This window comes from Rattus rattus, chromosome 1, assembly GCF_011064425.1.
Source record: "Rattus rattus isolate New Zealand chromosome 1, Rrattus_CSIRO_v1, whole genome shotgun sequence".
Taxonomy (NCBI): domain Eukaryota; kingdom Metazoa; phylum Chordata; class Mammalia; order Rodentia; family Muridae; genus Rattus; species Rattus rattus.
The window spans coordinates 192,513,371-192,537,707 of NC_046154.1; the positions used below are offsets into that span (position 1 = coordinate 192,513,371).

General features: G+C 37.7%; 1 protein-coding gene across 1 annotated transcript in view; it reads right to left on the bottom strand.

Annotated features, from left to right (window-relative positions):
• Positions 1 to 9,919: 9,919 nt before the first annotated feature.
• The window catches only part of Trhde (thyrotropin releasing hormone degrading enzyme), a 403,812-nt gene continuing 389,394 nt past the window's right edge, over positions 9,920 to 24,337 (bottom strand). The window contains exons 16-19 of the mRNA XM_032912469.1: positions 22,779 to 22,946; positions 22,091 to 22,231; positions 18,465 to 18,546; positions 9,920 to 10,831 (exon numbers count right to left, since the gene is read on the bottom strand). Of these exons, the coding sequence (XP_032768360.1) occupies positions 10,688 to 10,831; positions 18,465 to 18,546; positions 22,091 to 22,231; positions 22,779 to 22,946 (535 nt within the window). The 3' untranslated portion in view covers positions 9,920 to 10,687. The remainder of the gene's footprint in view (positions 10,832 to 18,464; positions 18,547 to 22,090; positions 22,232 to 22,778; positions 22,947 to 24,337) is intronic.

Below are 24,337 nucleotides of genomic sequence, written 5' to 3' on the forward strand. Positions count from 1 at the left end.
TGGAAGTCAGCTTGTTTGAGAGTTTTTGTTCTGTTCTGTTTTTAATCTATTTTCAGTTCTTTTTCTTCGTCCACTCTCTCCAAACAGATACGAGGTCACACAAATGCACATTGGCATGGCATTCTGCATGTATTGGGCAGTAGTTGCTCATTGTGCATGGTTTGAACAGGACTGGAATAAATATCTGTACCAGGGTTTACACTTATCATTGGAAACATTCCATTTACTTCACACAATTATTTCATTCAAATGAAACTGGAAATATTTGGGTCAGCCAAGCACCAAACTTGTGGTTGCCTGTGAAATGTATTCATGATTTACTGCAATTACTGCCTACAGTCATTCCCATTGCACTTCTGTATATCCTGTCAGTTGAAATCCAACACATCTTAAATATGGAAACCCTATTCAACCTCTTTTGTGTTGAATTTTGGTGTGTGTCTAAGTACTAACCTTGGAATGTGCCCAATGCCATTAAGGTTTAGATTTTAGACTTTCTCATGGATCTAGGTTCATTACATTATCCCTCTTCTAATCAACAATTACTGGAGTTTTGGGTAGGCTTGAATTTGTCATATGTGTGTAAGAATAATGAGTCATTGTAAAAAAAAGTGTGGTACCTTAATAAAATTTCATAACTAGGGAGGTTGTGAAACTTTCTATTCTCTGTGAAAGGAAATTAAGCACTGAATCTGTTGAGGGAACATAAGTACAGCAGGGAACATATAAAATGGGAAACTTGCAAATATATGATAGAGAGATGACTTCTGCTTATTACACATGACTAAAGAGCTGTCCAATTAGAAGACTAGCTTCCTACTAGCTTAGAAAAATATCCCAGAGCTAACAATATATATAATTTGTGCTGAATAAAATGATTAGTTGTGTTGTGAGAGCTCCAAATAGCTGAAGATTTTAGGAAATGAAAGCAAATTTTAAAGATCCAGAGGAAGCCAGAACTAAAGAAATGATGCATGAGCCCCAAGACTTGAGAGCACAAAGAAACATCTTCAATGTCCCCTAGTGTCCTTTGAGTCCTGTCTGACAGGTCCAAGAACCCCTGTCATTTTCTGTTATGCACACGAATATCAAACCTGCTCAAAACCTTCACCATATAATATCAAGTGAACATGCGTTTCAGAGAAAGATGGTGACCAGCTGGGGAGAGAGAGAGAGAGAGAGAGAGAGAGAGAGAGAGAGAGAGAGAGAGAGAGAGAGAGAGAGATTCTAAGGTGGCAACGATGTGTATATATGCATGGTAGTTTGTGCAGTACCTGTCTCTCCATTGTAACACATTATGCCTGATCTCTGATTTCCACCACCTTCAATATGAGTGCTACCACCTCCAGCAGACAGGGCTTTGTTTCACAGAAGAAAGGTAATTGAATGGAGAGTCTTTTCTAGAGACTCATTCTTCCTATCATAACTAGTTGTGAACTTACTGACAACGATGATAGTAAACTTGGATAAGGAGAATAGCAGGCAAGCATGAAAAACATGGGAACACCGTGGACAGAAATAGGAAGACGAAACATTTATATGGATATAATCAAACCACTGTGAGCTTTATCCAGAGTAGTGACATTATCAGAGTAGGTAGATCAATTGATCGAATAATACTATTTGTGCTATTAAGTGAACTGAGAGCATGTGTTTTATATTCCATATTGGGTGGCAAATGTTGAACAATGACCGTTTGGAATTTTAAAACAGCAGTGCTGCTGGTGGAATTCAATAGCAAAATTGACAGTTCATTAGGTGCCTCCTGCCCAGGGGCTCTGAACACTAACTCCGTGTTGGAATGTTCTGTGTGCTTCACACACGCTGTTGCTCAGACCTCACATCAGAGGCTCATTGGTTGGTCTGAAGTGAAATCTGTGGTCCAGAAACAGGGATGTAATGAAACTAGTCAGGTGAGTGTACATGAATCAGGAGTCAGGGAGCACTTCCCTTAGTGAGAGCAAAGAGCAGTCTATAAGGATTTTTTAAAAACAGAATCACCCACGTGGTATGCACTCATTGATAAGTGGCTATTAGCCCAAATGCTTGAATTACCCTAGATGCACAGAACACATGAAACTCAATAAGGATGACCAAAATGCAGATGCTTCACTCCTTCTTTAAAAGGGGAACAAGAATACCCTTAGCAGGGAATAGGGAGGCAAAGTTTCGAACAGAGGCAGAAGGAACACCCATCCAGAGCCTGCCCCACATGTGGCCCACACATATACAGCCACCAAACTAGATAAGATGGATGAAGCAAAGAAGTGCAGGCCGACAGGAGCCGGATGTAGATCTCTCCTGAGAGACACAGCCAGAATACAGCAAATACATAGGCGAATGCCAGCAGCAAACCACTGAACTGAGAACGGACCCCCCGTTGAAGGAATCAGAGAAAGGACTGGAAGAGCTTGAAGGGGCTTGAGACCCCATATGTACAACAATGCCAAGCAACCAGAGCTTCCAGGGACTAAGCCACTACCCAAAGTCTATACATGGACTGACCCTGTACTCCAACTGGATAAGTAGCAGTGAATAGCCTAATAAGAGTACCAGTGGAAGAGGAAGCCCTTGGTCCTGCCAAGACTGAACCCCCAGTGAACGTGATTGTTGGGGGGAGGGAGGTAATGGGGGGAGGATGGGGAGGGGAACACCCATACAGAAGGGGAAGGGGAGGGGTTAGGGGGATGTTGGCCCGGAAACCAGGAAGGGGAATAACAATCGAAATGTAAATAAGAAATACTCAAGTTAATAAAGATTTAAAAAAAAAAAAACAGAATCACCAATAGAGTGGCAAAGTGAAGATGAACTTATCTGGCCTCATGGGCACTGAGACAGACTACTGTGGCGCTTCCCGCAAACATGGGGCCCACGTTTACTCTCTATTTCTGATAATTTCCTTCACCTATTTTCTAACATGAGTGCTGTTTCTGTAGCACAGATGTGTGTGCGTGTGTGTGTGAATTGTGTGTATATGGATATGTGTAATGTGTTTCTGGAGATGCGTTTGTCTATGTACATAAAATTCATGAGCTATCCAACATTATAAACATGGAAATATATGTGGATATCCCCACATGTGGCTTGGTAGCATGCTTTCTTACCTCATGGTCATGGCAATAAATGGTTATCTACGGCTGTACAAAGCCCTGTACATTAGACACAATGACTGGCCAAGCTGCGTCAGGTTGGACATTCCTGGCCAATTCTGAGAAAGAGAGAGATCCACAGGCATTGAAGAGCGTGGTTTGAGTACTGCTTATGAGGCACGATTATGTATATTTTATGTTCTGTTGTTATTGGAAACTGTTCTTGAGATCCTGGGAGCTTGACAGGCTGATGGATGCAGGAAAAGCTATTAAAAAGCAATCTGAAATGCATTTCAGGTGAAATCATTTCTACCAAATGCAGATGACTTCATTTATCCTAGAGATATAATTAGAATGGAGACTGAATTGGTTTTTCTCTTTATATATTACAAATATATACCTCCTTATTCTAGCGTTGACATGGGCATTTCCTCTTAAACCCCTCATGTCAGAGAAAGTGCTTCTCTTTCTGTGGAGCTCTACACTCCGTGTGTGCCCAGCTCCTCAAACAGGCTCCCAGAAAAGCAGAAGCACAATAAAACACACAGAAGATGTTATTTCTCTTAGCCTTATCTGCATGTGTCAAACAATTAAGACAGTGATGGATTACACGTTACTGTACAAAAAATTTTATTATCAGAGGCAAAATTTGAATTTGCTCTGCTTAAGATAAATAGACAAATTTCCTCACTTAGAAAAATTCATTTTTTTTGGTCAGGAAAGTATTAAAATTTCATGCTGAACACATAGATTAAATTTCTACCGAATAACTCAAAGTCATACCATAGAAAACATTTATCTGCTAAACTAACATAGGTTATTTATTTGGTAAATGCTTTCGAACTCATGTTTACTAAGAGACCAGCAACCTTTTTATTCCCAAATCAAAAAATATTAGAAAGAAAAAAAAAATAGGCTTCCAAATATGTCCGGTCTAACAGTTTTAAGTAAAGAAACATTTTTACTCAGCAAATGTGGTCATTAGGAATAATCCTACAGTGTAAATTTTAATTATTTGATAGGTTCAGCCTTGGCCAAACTGTCAAAAGTAAAATTTATGTTACTGTTTAAGTAACTTAAAATGCATGAAATCATGGTGAAAAAATGTGTTTTTATTTTATACTACATATTTGTTGTCAGGGAGTATTAAAAAGCAAATGAAAATAAACCGAAAGATTGCACATATATGTGCATATATGAACACAATGTGAGATAAACATTAGGCAATACTGCAAAAGCTATAGTAAAACATTTGGAAAGAAACCCATTTCAAAAATAGTTTACACTTGAGAAACGATAGTTAAAAAACCTTACTTGAAATAAAACGTAAAACAGAGACTTTCTAATGAGTTCTCACCCAGTAGGCTACATACTACTTGAAGGTGATGGCAGATCCATACATAAGAGCAAATCAAGTCCCTTGAGCCTTGCAGGGATGATCAGCCGGAAATAAATGCTCTGTGCTTTTGAGCCAGGTGTTCTCAACTCCCCTATTATATTCTCCACAAAACACTTTACTCTTTCATTTACTTATATGACATAAGAAAAATGTGCGCCATTAGAAGCAGGTTGACCTGTACAGAAGCAAGTCAAAGCAGTTAGCTTAGACCGTGTCTACGCACAGCAGGGCCACTGGAAACATAACTTCAAGTAAATTAAGCAGTGTAGTTCCTCTATAGTTCCACACAGAAAGGGAGGGGTTCTTCTGATCCCTTTGATAAGCGATAGAAAAGTTCAGGCCAATCTAATAACTCTTCCACGTGCAGAGACAGGTTCAACCTCAACCGTAGTGGGACACTGGTGAAGTACTTTGTAATCCACCCGCTGTCTGTGGCTCTGTTTGACTGGATGAGCGCTAGTTAACGACTTGTGGTTTAAGACCCTCGCAACAAAAGGTGAAACTGATGTGATGAAAATATCCTTAGAGACCCTATGAAGTAGCCTTGCTAATAAAGGAGTGATAAGCCAAAACCACGCCAATTATCACTTATCAAACAAGTCCATAGCAATGAAACTGGGAGGGACATGAGAAGCAAATGTTTGAATCTCCCACAGTCTCTACGGATGGACGATGTCTCAAGCTTGCCAGAGGCACGGAAGCAATGGCTTCACATCATGTACAGCTTAAGTTTACAATTTTGAGAACATGCTAATGTTAGTGATTCGTTATAGAAACTAATGGCTTTCGTTATAGAAACTAAACTAATCTGCTCAATTAGAATTAATAACATTTCACAGGTTTAACATGTGAAATGATACCTATAGAGTGTCTGGAGTTTAATAGATATCCATATGTTCACATTTTTAAAATCTTTCCCTATAATTATTCACTTCAAAAAAAAACCAAAAACCAAAACAAAACCCTGAGACCTGAGCAAACTGAAGCCTTCTTTTTTCACTTTGTTACTGCAGGAGTATTTGAATCAGGAATCACAGGAAAACTCTTAAAGCACTTTTATATTCAACATGAATTATATACGTCAAACATATTGGTATAATTATGGATTGATTATATTATATTCAATGTAAACTTTTAAATGTTTATTCAATTATGAATTGTATAAATCAAATAAATTAACATAAATAAAATATATTCAATACAAATGCCTTTAAAGTACGGATTGTGACATCTATGCAAAAATCACAAGATATAAAGTGGTTGAATAACTTAAAAAAATACTTAAAGACTTAAAGTATACAATCATGTATAAATCCACCCTTAACAAGAGAACCTGTTTTTAATAAATCTTTTAAAATATTTCTAAAAGCTTTGTAACTTTCTTACTGAAACTTTAAAATAAAATTTCATGAATTAAAATTGAAAACAAAAGCTGCTACAGTACACGATTATTCTACTTTTATTGAATCCATCCCCAAATTATATATATTATATATATTATACATACATATAATATATGTATGAACTTGCTAGTTAGTTCAAGGCAGTGGGAATTGAGGGCTAATTTTATATAGTTCTTGAGGATTTGAAGAAATAAATTATTGCCTCAGAATTGCTGAATCTACTTGAGAGCATAAGTGATTTACTTAAAGTCAGCAAACAAAACTAGCCTCATTTTGGCAAATGTGAGATACTTTTACAGGTAGATTAAAGAATCTAGGAAATGTTGGAAGAAGCTGAAGAGGCGACCCTATAAGAAGACCAGCAATTTCAACTAATTGGACCCCCGAGATCTCTCAGACACTGAGGCAGCAGGCATGAGCTGGTCTGAGGCCCCAACACATACTCAGCAGAGGACTGCCCGGTCTGGACTCAGAGACGATGCACCTAACCCTCAAGAGACTGGAGGCCCCAAGGAGTGGGAAGGTTTTGTCAGGTGGGGATGGGGTGGTGAGGTGACATTCCCATGGAGACAGGGGTTGGGGAAAAGGAGATAGGGGATGTGGAACAGAGGGTGGGCCAGAAGGGGTTAAAGTCTGGACTGTAATAAAAGATTAAATAAAACAAATAAACAAACAGAATCTTTCTGAAGATTAGCAACATCGTTAAACTGCATTTTTTTCAAGGATGAATTCTGTTCCAATTCTGATTCTAGTATTACAGTTTAAATTTTTTGGCGTTATTATAATTTCAAGATGGTTTGTATTTCTTTGTACCACTATAAAACCAAACAGTACTATTTACCTAGAAGTTTCAGGATTAGTATGGAAATAGTTGGACTCCAGCGCTAAAACTTATCGAAGTGTTCCTCTAAAGCATGAGGTTCCTGCTTCCCCTTACCTTCATCCCAACTGGTTCATGAAGTCATTCCATTTTACATGTGAACATCTTAGATCTATTTTCTACCACCTTCCTTTCACTCTCCGCATGCTCAGTTAAATAAAATCTATTCAATCCATCTTCTTTCCTTTTCTTGGTTGAATTCTGAACTATTGGTATCAAATGATAATTCAGCCATGATCTCTGATAAAATATGTCCCAAAAGCCTTGGATTCTCATCATCTGTCCCTTGACTACTGTATGTGCTGTAAGCTACAGGATACTTCATGAAAATATTTGAGCTACATTCTCCCTCCTCCTAGAAGACAATTCTGAGAATATTTAATTAGCGGTGAATTTGAAGTAAGCATTGCGTGCTTCATTATAACTTATCTATGCCATCAAATTCAGTGCTGTTGATCCACAGAAATAATTATTTTTCACAACTTAGCCTCCACAGACTGGTACTTTTTACTGAACATTGTTTTCAATTATCTAGATGATACAGCCTTCTGCATGCTTTCTGACCATCTGTAGATGTTATCAGAAGTAGGTCTTGCAAGGAAAGCCAAGTATCACAGTCTTATGGCTTCATTTAAACCATGTTCAATAACAGATCTGCCATGGGAGATGTAATCAATATATTAAATTCAGTGTCCCTATAGTCGACTACTTACACTTAATAAAGTAAATTGTGATTAACATGCATGCTTGGTAGTTTGAAATCATATGAATTTGGAATATAGATGTTAAGAATAATGTTTCATTATGAATGTGTTCAATCATATATTCTGATCTTGTGAGGCCTCCAGCTAATGAGATAGAAGTATAAATCAAAAGCAATGCTATATGCTAGTTGTAGACAACCTGTGTTGAGGAATTTAGGCCACATCATAACCGGATTTTTAAAGACATGGACTGCTATCCTCAGCTTCATTTCATCTTCATGATGCAGAAGAAGTCAAAAATGAAGGGTGGTTTTTTGAAGGATCAAATCAGCCTGTGTAAAAGTTACTGATCGTGTAATGAATTTTAGAAATTCACGGCATACCATTCATAACCTTGTAATATTTTAGTTACATGTATCAGCTGAGTTTCAGAAAATCCCAATATTACACAATTACCTTTACACAATTACCTTAAAAATTGGTTTGGTCCCCAAAAATCACATAAAACAAAGGGAAGTAAGGCCCAGCAAAAGTATATGTTAGTGAATTTCAAGAAGCACATCTGCTTCTTGAAGGCTATACATGTTGGCCTTCTAGGTTTGAAATCATGTTATTTTTGAAACTTCAAAGACTATAAGGAAATTAATGAGAAAATGTGTAAAAATTGGGCAAAACGTTATATTTACATGTTACATGGAGATAATAATACCCAAGGTGACAAATAATCTAGTATTTTCTAATTAAAACAAAGTTTTGCTTTTATACATATAATTATAAAGGAAATTTTGAGACTAGACCATGGACACTTTCAAAACATTGTTATTTCATGTAGATAATTGATTTGCAAAACACACAAGAGAAAAAGGTTAAAAACTCTAAAGTAGAAAATATAATTTTATAGCTACATTTTACAGAATATTCCAAGAGATATCATTGTTTTTTTTATTATTTTGAAAATATTACTTATTTAAACAACTAAAAGGAGACTTCAAACCTGGCATAATTTAAACGTTGGAAAGGTTCAATAACTGAAAAATGTGTAACGCAAAACTGCCAACTCGACGCTGTTGGTACCACAGGACTGAGGTATAAACATTGCACAGAATTATACACTGAGGATTTAGATCATAGCTAGAGCAGTTGTGTTCAAGGCCACTAAAACACTGAACGAGGATGACAACTGTTAGAAATGGGGAGGAAAGAGAACTAAGAAAGACCCTCAAACTCAAAGTTGGAAGCGGCAACTCATTCAAAATGAAAAGCACCACCCCCAACTCAAAAAATTTGCAATATTTCAGGGAGCAAAACAAGACACCTATGTCTGCCCCTTTAGGCAGTTTCAGTCTATGAATGAATTCACCAATGCTATCATAGATATTTAGGGTCTTCCTGGCTGTATACTTGTTGTGAAGGTTATGTTTTTAAAACTTGCTCACTTTCAGTAAGTGACTTAAATCTCAGGTTTCACATTAAGCATGACCATGACTCTTTAGTACCACACAGTACTTAAAATTCATGTATTTTAATTGAAGGAAGTATTGAAAATTATAGCTGTAAGAAATGAACATTAATTGCTTACATGATCAGGATCAAATTTTGTTTTTATGCAGTCTATGGATGGGGAAATTGCTTTTCATTTCTACAAACAAAAATAATTCTATGACCTCTATATTATAAAGAATTTTTTTCCAGCATTGAATGACAGTCTCTGAACTGCAACATTTGGAAAAGCTGAACATCACGGGAAAACCAAAAAGGGGTTACACAATAGTTGACTCAATATAATAACTGTATAGGAATTTTACAATGTTAAACTTAAGATATGTTGACTCTGAAGCAGGGGGCAGGCCTATTGGGTGAGAGAAGCAGTGAAATCTAGTTGTGTTACCCATAGCCATAGAAATGACTCTTCAAAATTCCTAGGTAGAACGGGGGTGCAAATTTCCAAAGGCTTTGTACAGTAACATAGCATAAAAGCAACTTTGTGTCTTAAGGGAGGGCACAACTGGCATAGAAGGTCATTAAGGACTAATAGACCTGTTGAGGTATGGTTGCTTAATGGAGGACAGGAGTACACACAAAGATCAACACACAGAGACAGTTTAACTCTGCAGTAGCGAAACTTAGAAAGACAGAAGCTGTACATAGACACTTTCTTAGCAGCGATCATTCTAAGTTTACCCAAAATCGCTTTATGCAGTAGAAAATGTTGACCAACATAATTACAGAAAACAGCAAAAGATTGCCACTGACCTAAGAGGATTTGCAGTGTGGTTAGTTTACATGTATATTTTGTTAGAATTCAGCTTCATGTGATAGAACAGATCATTCTTCAGGACATAGACAAAAAGAACAGCACTTAAGAGAGCAAGATACAAAGTAGGAATGTTGAGATCAACTTCTTGAAGCCTTTTCAGTGTGTCCACATATTTATATATATATAAAAAAAAGAACCAAAGAGTTAAATTTCCTTTGATCTGAAGAGATTCTTTGAACAGGTGCATGTACAACATACTATATACATATGGGGCTTCCCTATGTACATAATGCATATGTACACACTATCTATACATCTTTGCAAGTGTATACACAGCTTTAACTCAAAGAAAATGAGTTAGCAACACAGTAATCATTGCCAGACAATCCGAGTGCTGAAACAATCGAAACAGATTGCGTAAGAGCTCTTGTACCTCTCCTGTTGTCCATGGCAGAGAAGAGAATTCCCTTCTGACGGTTTTTCTTTTTAACTGTCATTGCAACACTGATTGTCATAGGTAATCTTTGTGCTTTCGCATAATGCCCATTCTGGATGTACATATAAAATGTTCACATACAACACTGGACATGTTAAATAAGCATGCCGGAACACGGGCAGGACCATATATCCATGCACAGAATATTCTGAATAGGATTTCCCAAACTGACAGCAAGATCAACATGCACCACTATCATACTTGGTCCCGAACAGTGGGGAATGTACAGCTGAAGTAACCAGGGCAAGTGTCACTTTCAAGAGTTTCTTTACAGAGGAATATCCAGTGGAAACACAAATGTAGAGTTGATGAAACAAGAAAAATAGCCCCCAACAAAGAAAGAAAAGAAAGAAAGACAATCCTCCCTCGTGTTAACACGACATTCTGGCTAGCTTCCTCATCCCACAAAAAGCAGGTCCTCCTACAAAGTTCTGGGGTGAATTCTCTATTTGATGGATATTAGTGCCTCATAGCTTTTCCCAGCCACTGGAAAAGCTCATCTTGATAAAGCCTTTTCCAGCGCACATTGGCTTCCACAGTTTCCACGGCTCGTGAGAAAGAAGCAGATGCTACCCCATCATAGGACTTCATGAAGTTCTTTAGCTGGAAACAGAAAAGGAACACGGTGAGTCTGCATGCATTCGTATGAATTATGTAGAACATACATGGCTGAGATGTGTCTGAGGTGAAGTGTCGCATGGAAACCCAGAAGAAACGTGAAATAGCCCTCTCGCTCCACTTGCTTTGAATTACATTTAAAAAGTAATGTTTCTAAGTCCTGTGTTCTAGTCTTCTAGTGCCTTTGCTGTGTAGAGCTAACGTCCCAGGTTGGTTGGTCATAATGACACCACTTTTCTGAGTTACTTTACAGGAACTTTTGAAGGTTTAACCTACCAGGTTCACTTGGGCAGATGTCTTCTACATGACTTTTTGATATTTTAGGACTGCTATCTCTCCCTCATAGATCATGTTGATGCTGGCATTTTCTGAACAGGGATCCTATGAAAAGCTATGAGGATTAATTCTGAATGAACAATAGTACACTGACCACCTTTAATCATTGTTCCTAACTTAAGGTACCTTAACTGTCTTTCCCATTTGTATCTCCTAAACCCTGTCTTCAAATTTGTGGCTTTGAGATTTCTTTATCCATCTCTCCTCGTGTGGCCTCTGTACCTGTAATCTCCCTTTCTCTATAAAAAAACAAATCTTTTTGTTTCATTGATTAACAAAGTGCTCTCTCATTCACTGAGCTGGATGGGTAACATAATCATGATTAAAAGTAAATATACTAATGTGGAATGAGTTCTAAATGAAAACTAAGAGTGCAGGGGGTGAAAAGTATGCAAGAATCAGAAGACAATGCTGCAAAATGGCAAATTCCAGGTAAGATACGCTGTCACGAGCCTACAGAAGTTCCAGTTACTGAGAGCTGACCTGTAGGATATTGGCCATTCACCAGTTACAGATGGAGGTGGGGCTCAATAGACCGTTCACCATACTACTAAACTAACTGGTTACTGATAGATTTGGGAATACAGTCGCTATCTTTAGTTGCTGATCCCCGCCCCAACCTTCAGCAACTCTATCAGACTCCAGTGAGAAGTTTCAAAGCGAAGTCACACAGATGGATTTGCTAAACTCACAAAACTAGACAAAAAAAAAGACATCAGGGAGGGGAAAGAAAGTTGTAGAAAAGAAGGAACTAGACAGAGGTTAGAATGAGAGAAGAAATGATGAGGAATAAGAGTAACCATACATGTGTAAATTTGTGATGAACCCATTTAATTAGTTAAAAAGAAAAGACCACATTTAAAAGATAAGTTTTGTCTACAGTGTGATGTGACTTACTCTGAAATGTGTAAGGGAAAAATCAGTGTGGGCAATACAGTTTCAATTACTTCAAAATTGTTCATTAATAGGCAGTGGTAGAGAATAGACAAATCCTGAGGCCCTGAGGGAAAGTGTATTTTGATATAGACACAGATTCACAAGACTAATAGGCCCATGGTAAGTTGACCAAGCCATTACCCATGTGAGCCAGGCTCAAGAGGTATGGAGAAAGGCTTTCCTGGGAGGGTGAGTATGAGTGTTTATGAAAATTAATTGGTGTATGCTACAGGAGGGACTGTAGTAGCCTCCTCCTGGATGTTAACGACCTGAGACCACTCCAGTGTGGAATGAGAACTTCTACTGAGACCAAATGACCTCTCCCCATTTGGTAATAACTCTGATGTGATTCCAGGTGGTGATTGTGATGGAGAATCCCTTCAGATCCCAGCTTCACTGTGAATGTCTTTGTCCTTTTGCTGTCCCTGACCAGAGTTCCAGGACTCAAGATACACAGAGCAGAGCAGACAAAAAAAGTAGAAAATGTATCTATTCAAAATAGGTTGGTGGTGTGACTTCAATGACCAGGTCCAATTACAGGTCACATTCATCATAGCAAAGGGTCTTCACAACTGACTGTAACACTAAAGGGTCATTTTCCTATTTGAATAGAGAAAAGAGTTAGTCATGTTCTAAAAAGAAGGAATATTGTAAGTCAAACAATCTTCAGTGTTAAGGGATTGCCAAAATAATGGTAGAACATAGTGTTGGTGCTATGAGAAATGAGTGATTAATGAACTAAAAAACAACCTGATAGTTAGATTTAGAAATATTGTAGAAGGAAGGACACTGGATATTTAGAAATATTGGATTATTTAGGATAAAGACAAAATAATGTTTCATTTAGTCAGAGAATTTGAGCCCTGAAACTAAAATTTTTAAGTGCTTTGTCATGTTTTTCTTTCGAGAGTTCATGTATTCTGAGAAGACTGGAGAAGGGAACTGCTTCGAGATTAACCACTAGCCCCTTCGCTTTTTGCTCTGTATACCTTAAGAAACTGGCAAGCAACCAACAATTACAGTGCTAACAGACAAACGTGAAAAATCAACTCACAGCAAAGCGACACTCTGTGGTGTAATTAGTGTGCCGTGTGATCCCTCACAAAGTGGGTGCCCCAAGGAGGCTCTGCCAGGAAGGAAATTCAGGACCTCAAGATGAGATCCAGGCAGGAAGAACAAAGTATGCAGGTGTTGAAAATGCGGCTCATTCTACTTCTCCGAATCAGTTTGGACTTTAGTTCATGGATAACTTGGTTTGTTTATGATGATATCATTTGATTACTTGATACTGATGGGCTTTATGAAGGTTTATCATCTGGCAACGTTGGCAAAGGAAAAGCAGATGACAGAACTACATCCTTGAGAGGATACTGTGCTGGCTGGCCTTTCGTCAGCACACAAACTAGAGGGAACCTCAATTGAGAAAATACCTCCCAAGATCGGGTTGTAAGTCATCTTATCAATTAGTGATTCATGGGGGTCGTGGTGGTTCCATTCTGCTCTGCGGTCCTAGGTTCTATAAGAAAGCAGGCTAAGCAAGCCAGTAAGGAGCACCCTCCAAGGCTTCTGCATCAGCTCATGCCTCCAGGTTTCTGCCCTGTTTCATGTCCTGACTTCTTTCCATGAACAGCAACGTGGGACTGTAAGCCAAATAAACCCTTTCCTTCCTAACTTACTTTTTGGTCACAGGGTTTCATCACAGCAGTAGAAACCCCAACTAAAACAGACATCAAAGTCACTGTATTTTAAAGCAACCATAAAATATCTAAGGCATAAGCGAGAATTATTTTATGGTCCTAAAATTAATATATTTGACTAAAATTATATATATATGTATATATGAAGAAGAAAGAATAATTTGAGGGCATTTTTTGCACATTTCCAACATTTTAGATACTGCTCTATACAAATATATACTATATGCAAGACCTGTATACATATACATGCACAGAATAGATTTGGGTTACAGGTTAAAATTTATTAATACAAAGATACATTTTCATTCACATAGATTCAGATAGATTTAGTCTATAACCATTTTGCAGCAAAAATGTGTTTTACCTAATTTTGAATTATGTGATTTATTATAGAACATGTTATCATAGTATATTTTGTTACATATTGCATGTCAATGAAAATACACACACTTGCTTCTAGGCATTCATTGAGCATGCCAGGTAATGATCAATGGTCCTTTGGAAACTTTCATTCAGGAAAAGATGCCCTAAGTTTCCCTGTGCCATAGCTGAACACATGAAGAAAAACCCAAGCCGTGGGCTTACCCATGATCTATTACAGATACCATGAAAGAAAGTCAGATTATCATGTAAGACGACATAGCTGGCGGATCTCCAGAGTTTCATTTCTCAAATGATGATTGAGGTACACTAAATTCTTTCCTTGTGAGCTCAGCGATCGTGAGCTGACTCACGCATTGGAAGAGGGTTTATTCATCAGAGCACATCTGCAGCGGTTTCCATAGTTGCCATAAACTGGTCTTGTGGTCTGTGCTTCTCAGCACTGCTTATGGAAAATGCATTTGCAGATCCTTCGCGCAGGTCCCTGAGGGGCCTGAGGTGTGTGGCAGAGATCCCTTGCCTCTGTGGTCTCAGCAAAATCAAAGGCTCTTAGCATTCTAACCCACTTAGTTCTCAGACTCTGTGCAAGGTTTTCTGCCACCATTAGGTTTGATCTTAATTTATCTATGATATTTTTATTATGAACAAGATTAGACACTTTTGTAAAATAAAATTTAGTAAAATAGCAGGGTTGCTTGTGCAGTGTGATTTTCTTAGCATGGAATTTCTAAGTGTGTTTACTAATCTATCTTTTAAATTTAATATTTAATATTTAATTTAGTATTTAATGTTTAATATTGAGAAATATCTTATATATCCTTCCATTTATTCCAATGTATCATTATTATCCTAGACTCTGACAACATAGCATGCTTTAAAAGTAAATCCCAAAACCTAACATAGTATTGATAACTTTAGAGCTGAATAGAATTAGCTATTGATCTATTGTGAGGTAAAGGACTTTCCTTTAAAGTAGTAAACCGAGTCTGGGTGGTGGTGAGGTGGCATATTCTTCTACAACAGTTTTGTGGGTTAGGTTCACAGATGAACCCAGCACGTGAGAAAAGTGCTCAGTAGACATTGAGTGGAACATGACAAAGGTCTCTGGGGCTTCATGGGGTTGTGCGTCTGCTAATTTAAAATTAAGGAAAGGATGTATTGCCTCGTGAAGGAATATCGGTCAAATTGCAATTAAAAGTAAACTCCAGTCTTAGGCGCTAGAACAGTTTGAGGAAAGGAACTTTGAAACAGAATATGTTTCTCTACTTAATCTCACTGAATCTGAGACCAGTAATTAAAATGTTAAATTATTTTTTTTCAGGGGACTGGAGAGATGGCTCAGGTATCGAGAGAATATTTTTCTTGCTGTGGCCTAAAACAGGTTCCCATAAACCTTCCCTGGTCAGCATTAACAGCCTGTGACTCCCTTTCTGGCCTCTTGAGTGCATCTGAACTCGCATGCCTATACCCACATATGGACATAGACAAATCATGTAATTATACATTTAAAAAATTAAAATTAGGTTTATAATTCACAGAGGTGCAGATTCCCTTTGGATCTACAAACTTAGCAGTAATAAGTTGCAACCTCAAAGGGAAGGCATTGACCTTGCTTAACGGTTTCTGCTTCAGGAAGAGGATATTGGCAACACAAATTAAACCCTTTCCTACTTAAAAATAACAGTCCCTACTTCAGCAGAAGATGGTGAGATGGTGAGAGTACAGAAAGGCTTGGGCAGAACTGCTAAACTAGAAGGAAAGCAAGCCCATTTCAAAACAGCTCATTGCTCATTCCACCAAGACCCTGCATTGCTAAGTTGGTGATAATGGAGTAAAAGCCAAAGTTTAGTCTCATTTTGAAAATCACAAACTTCCTGATCAGGGTAGCTTGGAAAATCTGAATGGCAATTAATTAAAAGATAAAAATTAAATATGTAAGTGAAGTGGATAAAACCAGATGGTTTGCAAGTGAATATTTTTTAATTTAATTTTTAATTGGTTGTTTCGTTTATTTACATTTCAAATGTTATCCCTCTTCCCAGTTTCCCCTCCACAAGCCTCCTATCCCCTCCCACACACACCCACTCCTGCCTCAGTGGCCTAGCATTCCCCTATCCTGGGTCATCAAGTCTCCACAGGACAAAGGGGCTCCCCTCTCAGTCATGCCAGCTAAGGCCATCCTTTATTACATATCCAGCTGGAGTCATGGGTATCCCCTGTGTACTCTTTCGTTGGTGGTTTAGTCCCTGGGATTTCTGGGATGTCTGGTTGGTTGATATTGATGTTCATCCTATGAGGTTGCAAATCCCTTCAGCTCCTACAGTCATTGCCCTAACTTCCCCATCGGGGCCCCCGCACTCAGTCCAATGTTTGGCTCTGTACATCTGCATTGGTATTGGTCCTGCTCTGGCAGAGCCTCTCATGGGACAGCTATACCAGGTTCCTGTCAGTAAGCACCTCTTGGCATCAGCAATAGTGTCTGGGTTTGGTGTTTGCAGATGGATTGGATCCCTAGGTGGGGTAGTCTCTGGATGGCCTTTCCTTCAGTTTCTGCTCCACACTTTGTCCCTGCATTTTCTTTTGACAGAAGGAATTCTGAATTAATATTTTTGAGGTAAGAGGGTGGACCACCCCAACTGGGGGCATCCCTATCTGCTGGATATGGTCTCTACAGGTTCTCTTTCCCCTTTGTTAGGTATTTTCGCTAAAGTCCTTCCTGTTGGGTCCTAGGAACCCCTTGGATCCCTGACATCCGCAACTTTCTAGTGGCTATCCCCAGTACCTCCTCCCCCACCGCAAAGAACATTTTCACTGATTTTAACTAAAGACAAGAGTTTTATGGCCTTTATATTGGCAAACAGTGAGTATATCAGTGAGTGGTAGACAAGGAAAAGAGGGGGGAAGGTGAGAGAAAGCAGGGAGGGACTCCACTTCGATGCTCATATCAGTGCTTGTGTAGGGTGTGGCTAAATCAACACTTTGTTTTGATCACAAAATATTAAGTCATGATATTTAAAGCACTCATTTTAAAAGGTAGAAATAATAAAAGCAATAATAAATGACACGTGCCTCCTGCTTCTTGTGGGCACATAAAAGTTCTCTTCTTTTAGCTTCTTTCGTAAAAACTAAGAAAGTAACAAAAACATTGCAGGATGGCAAAGCTAAAACTTCCGGGTTGAGGACACACTTAGCAGGGGCAAAGACTGAGTTTCCAGTCACTGGAATCAGAGCCTTATCTCAGCACGGTATCCCTGTGACAAATCCAAGCAGAGTGAATGGAGATGCTCTCAGGAAACTGGGAAATACTAGACAGTGGGATGGGGTGCCAAGTCCAGTACTTGAAACCAATTGCCCCTCAGTGAGAACGTCTGTGGGTCATAGGTTCCAGCCTATCTGGGCTAAAGATTAGCTGTGCACTGTGGAAAGCAAAGGAGGGAAAAGCAGAATCAATGATCATAATTAAGTACGAGAGTATTTTGTTATTTCTTTCCTGTTTGATTGACCTCTCCAGTACAGACAGGAGCTAGTGACGGGAAAAGAGTCACCTAGATAACTCACACATTGAGGGACAAAATGGGGGAAGGAAAAGAGATTTTCTGAAACCTGGACACAAGTTCACTAAAAAGTCAAGCTTATTTTCATTAATAAAATTAACTTGTGATAGAGCCAAGCTATCTAGCTTAGGAAAACTATCACTTTTGATGTGTGTTATCATCTGTGCTCCTTCCTACGACTATGATTTCTATTCCATTTAATAGGCAGAACAATCTTCAGCAGGCTACTCTGTCTATATAAGCAATGTGGCTTTTTACCGTGTACCTCAGAGTCAAGCACAGTCTCTTTTGCACATGTAGTCATTAGCACAGCTGTTGGTAGGTGGTATATAGACTGAGTTCACAGAATAACTTGAGAAGATGTCAGTTTGAAGCTCTCTGGAATGACTGGTCCCACACTATGAAATTCATTACATTTGAACACTTTCTCAGTCTTCCGCATTGCTCAGAGGCATTCAGCACTTAACGTGGTAGAAATTTCTTTGCAGGTTACTGGTTAAGGAAATTTGTGTGTGTGTGTGTGTGTGTGTGTGTGTGTGTGTGTGTGTGTGTGTGTACATGCATGTGTGTATATATAAGTATGTTAAAACATGTGTGTTTGGGGGATATGCATATGAGTAGTGGTGTAAAAGGAACTAATATATATCTAATGCAACAAAGTCAATCTGTAATTTATACGTTTATATAAGAAAAACTGTAACAAGATTTTTTTACCTCTTTAAGTTCGCCTTCTGTATTAAGAAATTCTGTAACTCCACTGATAAGTTTGGAATTCATAAATAATGCTTCTCCATACCTACAAAAATAAAAGAAAACGTCTTAATGTCTACCGAGGTAGTCATTTAAGCAATCTTTTTATAATGGCTTTTGGAATCTTTCCCAAGGGTCGCGTTTGCCAGAGCAGTCAGTGATCACCACCTCTCAAGGTAGTACTGGTCCATCTTTTCAGAAGTGAGAATGCAAAGAAGCCTTTCTTGCCACAGGGTGCTATCAGATCCAGCTGACTGCTACACAGTGCTACAAAGGGGTCTGTCTCTCAGTGAGCTTGTCAAAATTCCAGGCTCCTAGAATTAGATTAAGGTATTGCTGTTCTGTTTGCAAGCCAAGACCCAAGAAAGGGACAGTTCTCTATGTTCTAGTGTACAGAAATCTTGATCACTGCAAGGGAATCATCTACCAAGAAATGAAAAGAAAAAGCAAGAGCAGCTCAGGCAAGACCAGCATATCACACAGGTTCTGAGTTCTGCCTAGTCATAATAAATACTGGGATTCTAATTAAGTTGTAGAAACCAAGGCAAAGTTCACAAAGTGAGTATCAGTAGCTCATATAGTTATTAAAATATGTAGCTATTTATATCTACTTGCTATATTACTTAATTTTTACAGTATGGACACAGTTCCTTGACTTTTTATCCATGGACAATGTATCTCCATGCATGAAAGTTTTCGGTTAAATCTACTCCTATACTACTCTGACATTTATTATAGTTTTTATACTCTTAGAACCAAAATATCCAATAATAAGACTGAGGTTTTGAGAACATGGGCCCAACCATATTTACTCAATGCTTTCTTTCACTTCCTCAACTTGTGAGATCTTTAGTACTTTAGCTGATGATGAACTTCGTTTTGTCATCTAAATGAGGGAATCAAATGGGAGGACTATCATGATGAACAAAAAAGGCATCTTAGTCAAAGCAAATAGATGGAAATGTGATATTACAAACTACAAGGTACTGTGGCACAAACTTGCAATCTGAGCATTCAGGAGCCAGGGACAAGGAGAATATAGCAGGTGTGAGGATAGAGTGATCCACTTAGTGAGTCGAGGACTGGCTATGACTCCATGATCGTGCTCTCAGAGAGGTAAGCAATCAAACAGTCACTTCAATAATAATACAAGGAAATGGCATGTGCTCAGAAAAGTGGCTCTCCATAATAGAAAAAAAACAAACGAAAGAGCACAAAAACAAAATCAAACAACAACAACAACAACAACAACAACAACAACACACACCGACAAGACGCACGCACGCACGCACGCACGACGCATTTACGCACCAAACCACTCCATTCTCCGGTGGTCCAATTGTTTTCATTTAAACTCCCAGACAGGGATGAATAAAGCATAATTTCTACCTTTGGTTTTATACAGCTGAAGCCTAGACAAAGGGATAATTCCCCTGCAATGTAACTAGATCTACTACTGATGAAATGATGCACAGAACTGAGAATGGGTCAACAACTCTGTATTTTAGGAGATGCATCTAAACTGAATACAGTGTTGTCCTGAGAAACACCAAGCAGAAATCTGACGTAAACCAAGGCAGAGAAGTATGAAACCACATGGTAAGGGGAGAGAATTTTAATTAATTTGCATCAGAGGACACATATACTGCAAGGCTGAGCTAGGAAAAGAATGTTAAGAGGTAAACAAAATATACATCATGAAGCTTTCTATGCAAGTGTGGCATAGAATTATGGGGGACTTTATAGAGGAGACTTATCAATGCCTTTTAGAAGGTTCTGATGATAATGAAAAACGTTACATGAGCATCTATGCAGCAGTCGGTGTGTGCACAGAGGCAGAAAGAGCAAAGACTACTATGAGACTACTGGAAAAAAGGAAAAGAAACAGATGTGCTAAAGAAATGGTAGTAGGAATAGCAAGGAAACCTACAAGAACCATTTAGGACATTTAAGAGGATCTTGGATCTATTATTCTATACGGTGAAAGGGAGAAAGATGTATAGACTTTCAGTTGTGTGGCTTGAGCAATTGGTGAATAGTTATCTGAGGAAAGAAAGGAAAGACTTTCTTACTAAGGAAGAAGAGACAAGCAAATTATAGGTTTAGCTTTTAGGTGTACTCCAATGGGAGACCCCAGTGGGAATTGCTGCTCTATTACATGCCGGCATCAGATGAAAAGGGTGGGTTAGAGAAATTCTTCTGAAAGCAACAGCAGCCATGGGAGCACGTAACTAAAAGGAGAAGGAACCGTAAAGTGAGAATATTGTATCCCAGCAGCCCTTCCCATGTCCCTGACAGTTAAGAACTGATAGAAAAATAGGAACCGATAGTAGCACTCCGCCTTGTGAAAATAAACTCTACTGTATTTGTAGACCAAATTCTCAGCCTCTCTCCTTTGAATGGTAGCCATAGGTCCTCACAGACAAAATCAGCATGCTGAGGGTAAGAGGAAATAATTGATATAAAGGAGAAAACATTTGAAATGTAAATACATAAAATATCAAATAAAAAATTATATATGTCTACATATGACTTTGATTGGGCTCCGATCTATAAAACTAATGAAGTGGCTGGTCTGTGCTTTTTGAAATCCTTTAAACCAGAATACCCCCATGTATTAGCTTCACCTTACTGCCAGTTACATGACTCATTACAAACACAAGAGCGCTCAAGTTCTAAGTTTGCTAGCATTGTCTTAAAACCATGACAACGTCAACATACCTTGTAGCTACATCAGTCGTTTCTGACAGTAAACTAGATGCAGGTAAGAAATTATTGTAACTGTGACACACTCATTCTAATGAACTTGGTATGCAAAGATAACTGGTAAAGGAGTGAAAAAAAACACACAATAGATTTTATATCTGCTTTTAAAAGACCAAATGTTATGTCTGCTATCTTGGAAAATTTATGTTGAAGAGTAACATGCAGAATTTACATGCTCCATAATAGGTTTAATTTAAAATACCACAGAGATTATCGGAGACATAAATTAGCATTTATTATAATATATTTAAATGTTTAATGAAATATTTTCTAAAACTAAAGCTGAAGAATTCTCACCACGAAGCAAGATATCCTGGGAATTAGTTCCATGGCAGCTGGAATAATACAATGATTTAAGTGATAAATGTGTCTTGTCTGTGTCACTATCGTATTTAGGTGTTTGATGATGTTTGCATTTAAAGAGTATTTAAAACAATTCTACAAGAGTAGAGTTTCCTTTTGGAATAGCATTGATATGTGATTTGTGGGTTTTTAAATAACATATGAAGAATGTATAAGTTTTATGGAAGGACTTTGACTTTCTGCACTTTGATGAATTTCCAAGCAATGTTGCCTGGTTAAACATGTCTTACTCTCTCCATGATTTCCCATTAATTAAGATGATCAGTCTTTATTCCATGAGGGATGGTAGAAAACTGTTTAAAATTGTGAATTTCAAGGAAGGGCAACAAGCATCTTGGCTAAATATTTTACCGTCTAAATTTTTCATTTGGTTCATAGCCCTAACAAATCCTCCGTGTGTCTGTAACTCAAATGTTGGCATTCATTCCTTCATTTGGACGTGAATAGATTATTATCTCTACCTGGTATTTAGTATTTTCCATTTGTCTCTGAAAAACTTCCAGGCAAGGTCTCGGCCATGTGGATTTCTGGCTACGTGGATTATTACATCAATTGCATCTTGGTCCAACACCACCTCAGAATTCAGAGACAGATTGAGAAGCCTATGAGAATAAAAGTGTGGGCAAATATTTAGTCTGAAAACTTAAACACTTTATAATCTTAATTTTTTAAAAAAAATTACAATTTAGTGTTGTTCTTCAAAAATACATTAGTTAAAACTTTCCCAGTGAGCAATTACAGAATAATTTCTGTTTAGAAAATAGAAATTAAATTCATAGCATTTTTCATGAATGTATATTAATTAAACTCCAAGAATATCTGTGGGATGGAAAAGATCACAAATCTTACTTGTTGACACAACTCTGCTCTCATATTCTTCATACTAAATGTTTGTTTTTATAATGAAATATTTTCTTACACACGTATAAAACTTAATAAAAAGATAGTCATAAACAGTGTTATCTTTCAAGTCAAGTTACTTTAGTTGTGTCACCATATAGGTAGGTCTCCTTATCTTCAGAAAGTTTTGTTTTATGTTAACCAATTTCCCAGGACCATATATTCAAGAAAACAAAATAACTCTGGAGCAGTTTGACTGTCGATGATATGTTCGTTACAAAAATAACTTGGGTAATTTAATGGACTCACCTACTTAATAAATTCCTGTCATCACTGCAAGTTAGAGCCTCCAGCAATATCTTTTTCTCAGATACTGCAGTGGTGGAGTGGAATTTCATCCAGATGAATTCCCAGACATCCTCATCCAGCAGGGACACTCCTGTGCAGTAGACGATGTCTCTAACATTCAGTGGTATTCTAGAGAAGCAACCCATGGTGGTTTTCTGTTAATCAAAAGCTTTATGGTTTGAAAATAAAGAACAATGATGTTGCTTTCCTAGAGCCAGCTATTAAAAATATGATTTGCCAATTGTATTTCTCCTAAAAGATCATAATAGTATACAGCAATAATTTTCAAACATAATAGTGACTAGAAAATAATGTCTTTTATTCCAAAAACTTTTGAATTTATCTTTTGTTTATATTCATAAAATCGCTAAATGCACTAAAAACAGGCATTGTCGTGGAACCCAAAATAAAATCCTTTATATTTTCAATGGTATTAATATAATTCCTATCAGAAACAGTGCTTTCATAATATATACACTCAGGGAATGAAAACAATATAGAGAATGACAAGTTTATTTGAATAAAAGACATTTGTTTTATTTTAAATTGATTTAAAAAATTCAATTAAGAAAAGTAATGTGTAAGTCTGGATCCAGTTTGTGCAAGAGCCTGGAGAGGTTAGAAGATGGTATCAGATTACCTGGAACTAGAATTACAGGTCGTGTAAGCTGAGCTGTTTTTCTGAAATTGAATCAAAGTCAAATCACAGTAAGTACATTTAACTACTGAGCTATCTATCCAGCCCGGAGAGACTTTCATTGAGCCAGTAGAGGGGATTAAATCCATGACCTTGGTGTTGTGATTTCTACATTCTAACCAATTGAACTAGCTAGCCACCCTTAATTTTTTATTATATTATTATCTATAAGTAATTTCTTCAAACATTAAAAATACAGAGGATCATAAATTTAATGATAAGCTATAAGACACAACTAACAAAGAACTTTTCCTCTATGTTTATATAGTTATGACAAAAGAAGAGCAAACTATTGCTATGGCTCCAAAATAAAATTTAGAGTGAGAAAAATTTGCATGAATTTAGTCAAGCTTGGCAATTCATGAATTATAAATTTGTAACTCAACTTTCGCACAGTGGTACTCCACACTCTACCACATTTCTGGGCTCTTTAAAAATATTTGTATTGAGAAATATTCAAAAGACTTTTTTAAAAGTTGAAAAGTGTGTATCTCTCTTTTGCAATATTCATTAGTCTATTAGTTCCATTTCCCATTAATAATTTGAATGAGACTGTACAGCTTGCCCTCTCTAAGTCGCATGAAGGAACAACGTTTTTTTAAAGATCTAGAACTTTTTTTTAACTAGTATGGGAAGCAGAAGCAAGTCTGAGAAACCCAGACTCATTCTCAGTGGCCAAGAAGACCTGATGCAGAGTAGCAACCATTTCCCTCAGCGGTGTTAGCAGGCAAACATTTATTCATCTGTTATAAGGCAGAGGAAGGGGTAAAGGAGGAGAGAGATACAGTCCCACAGCATCAGAGAGCTTCACAACTCTCTGTGA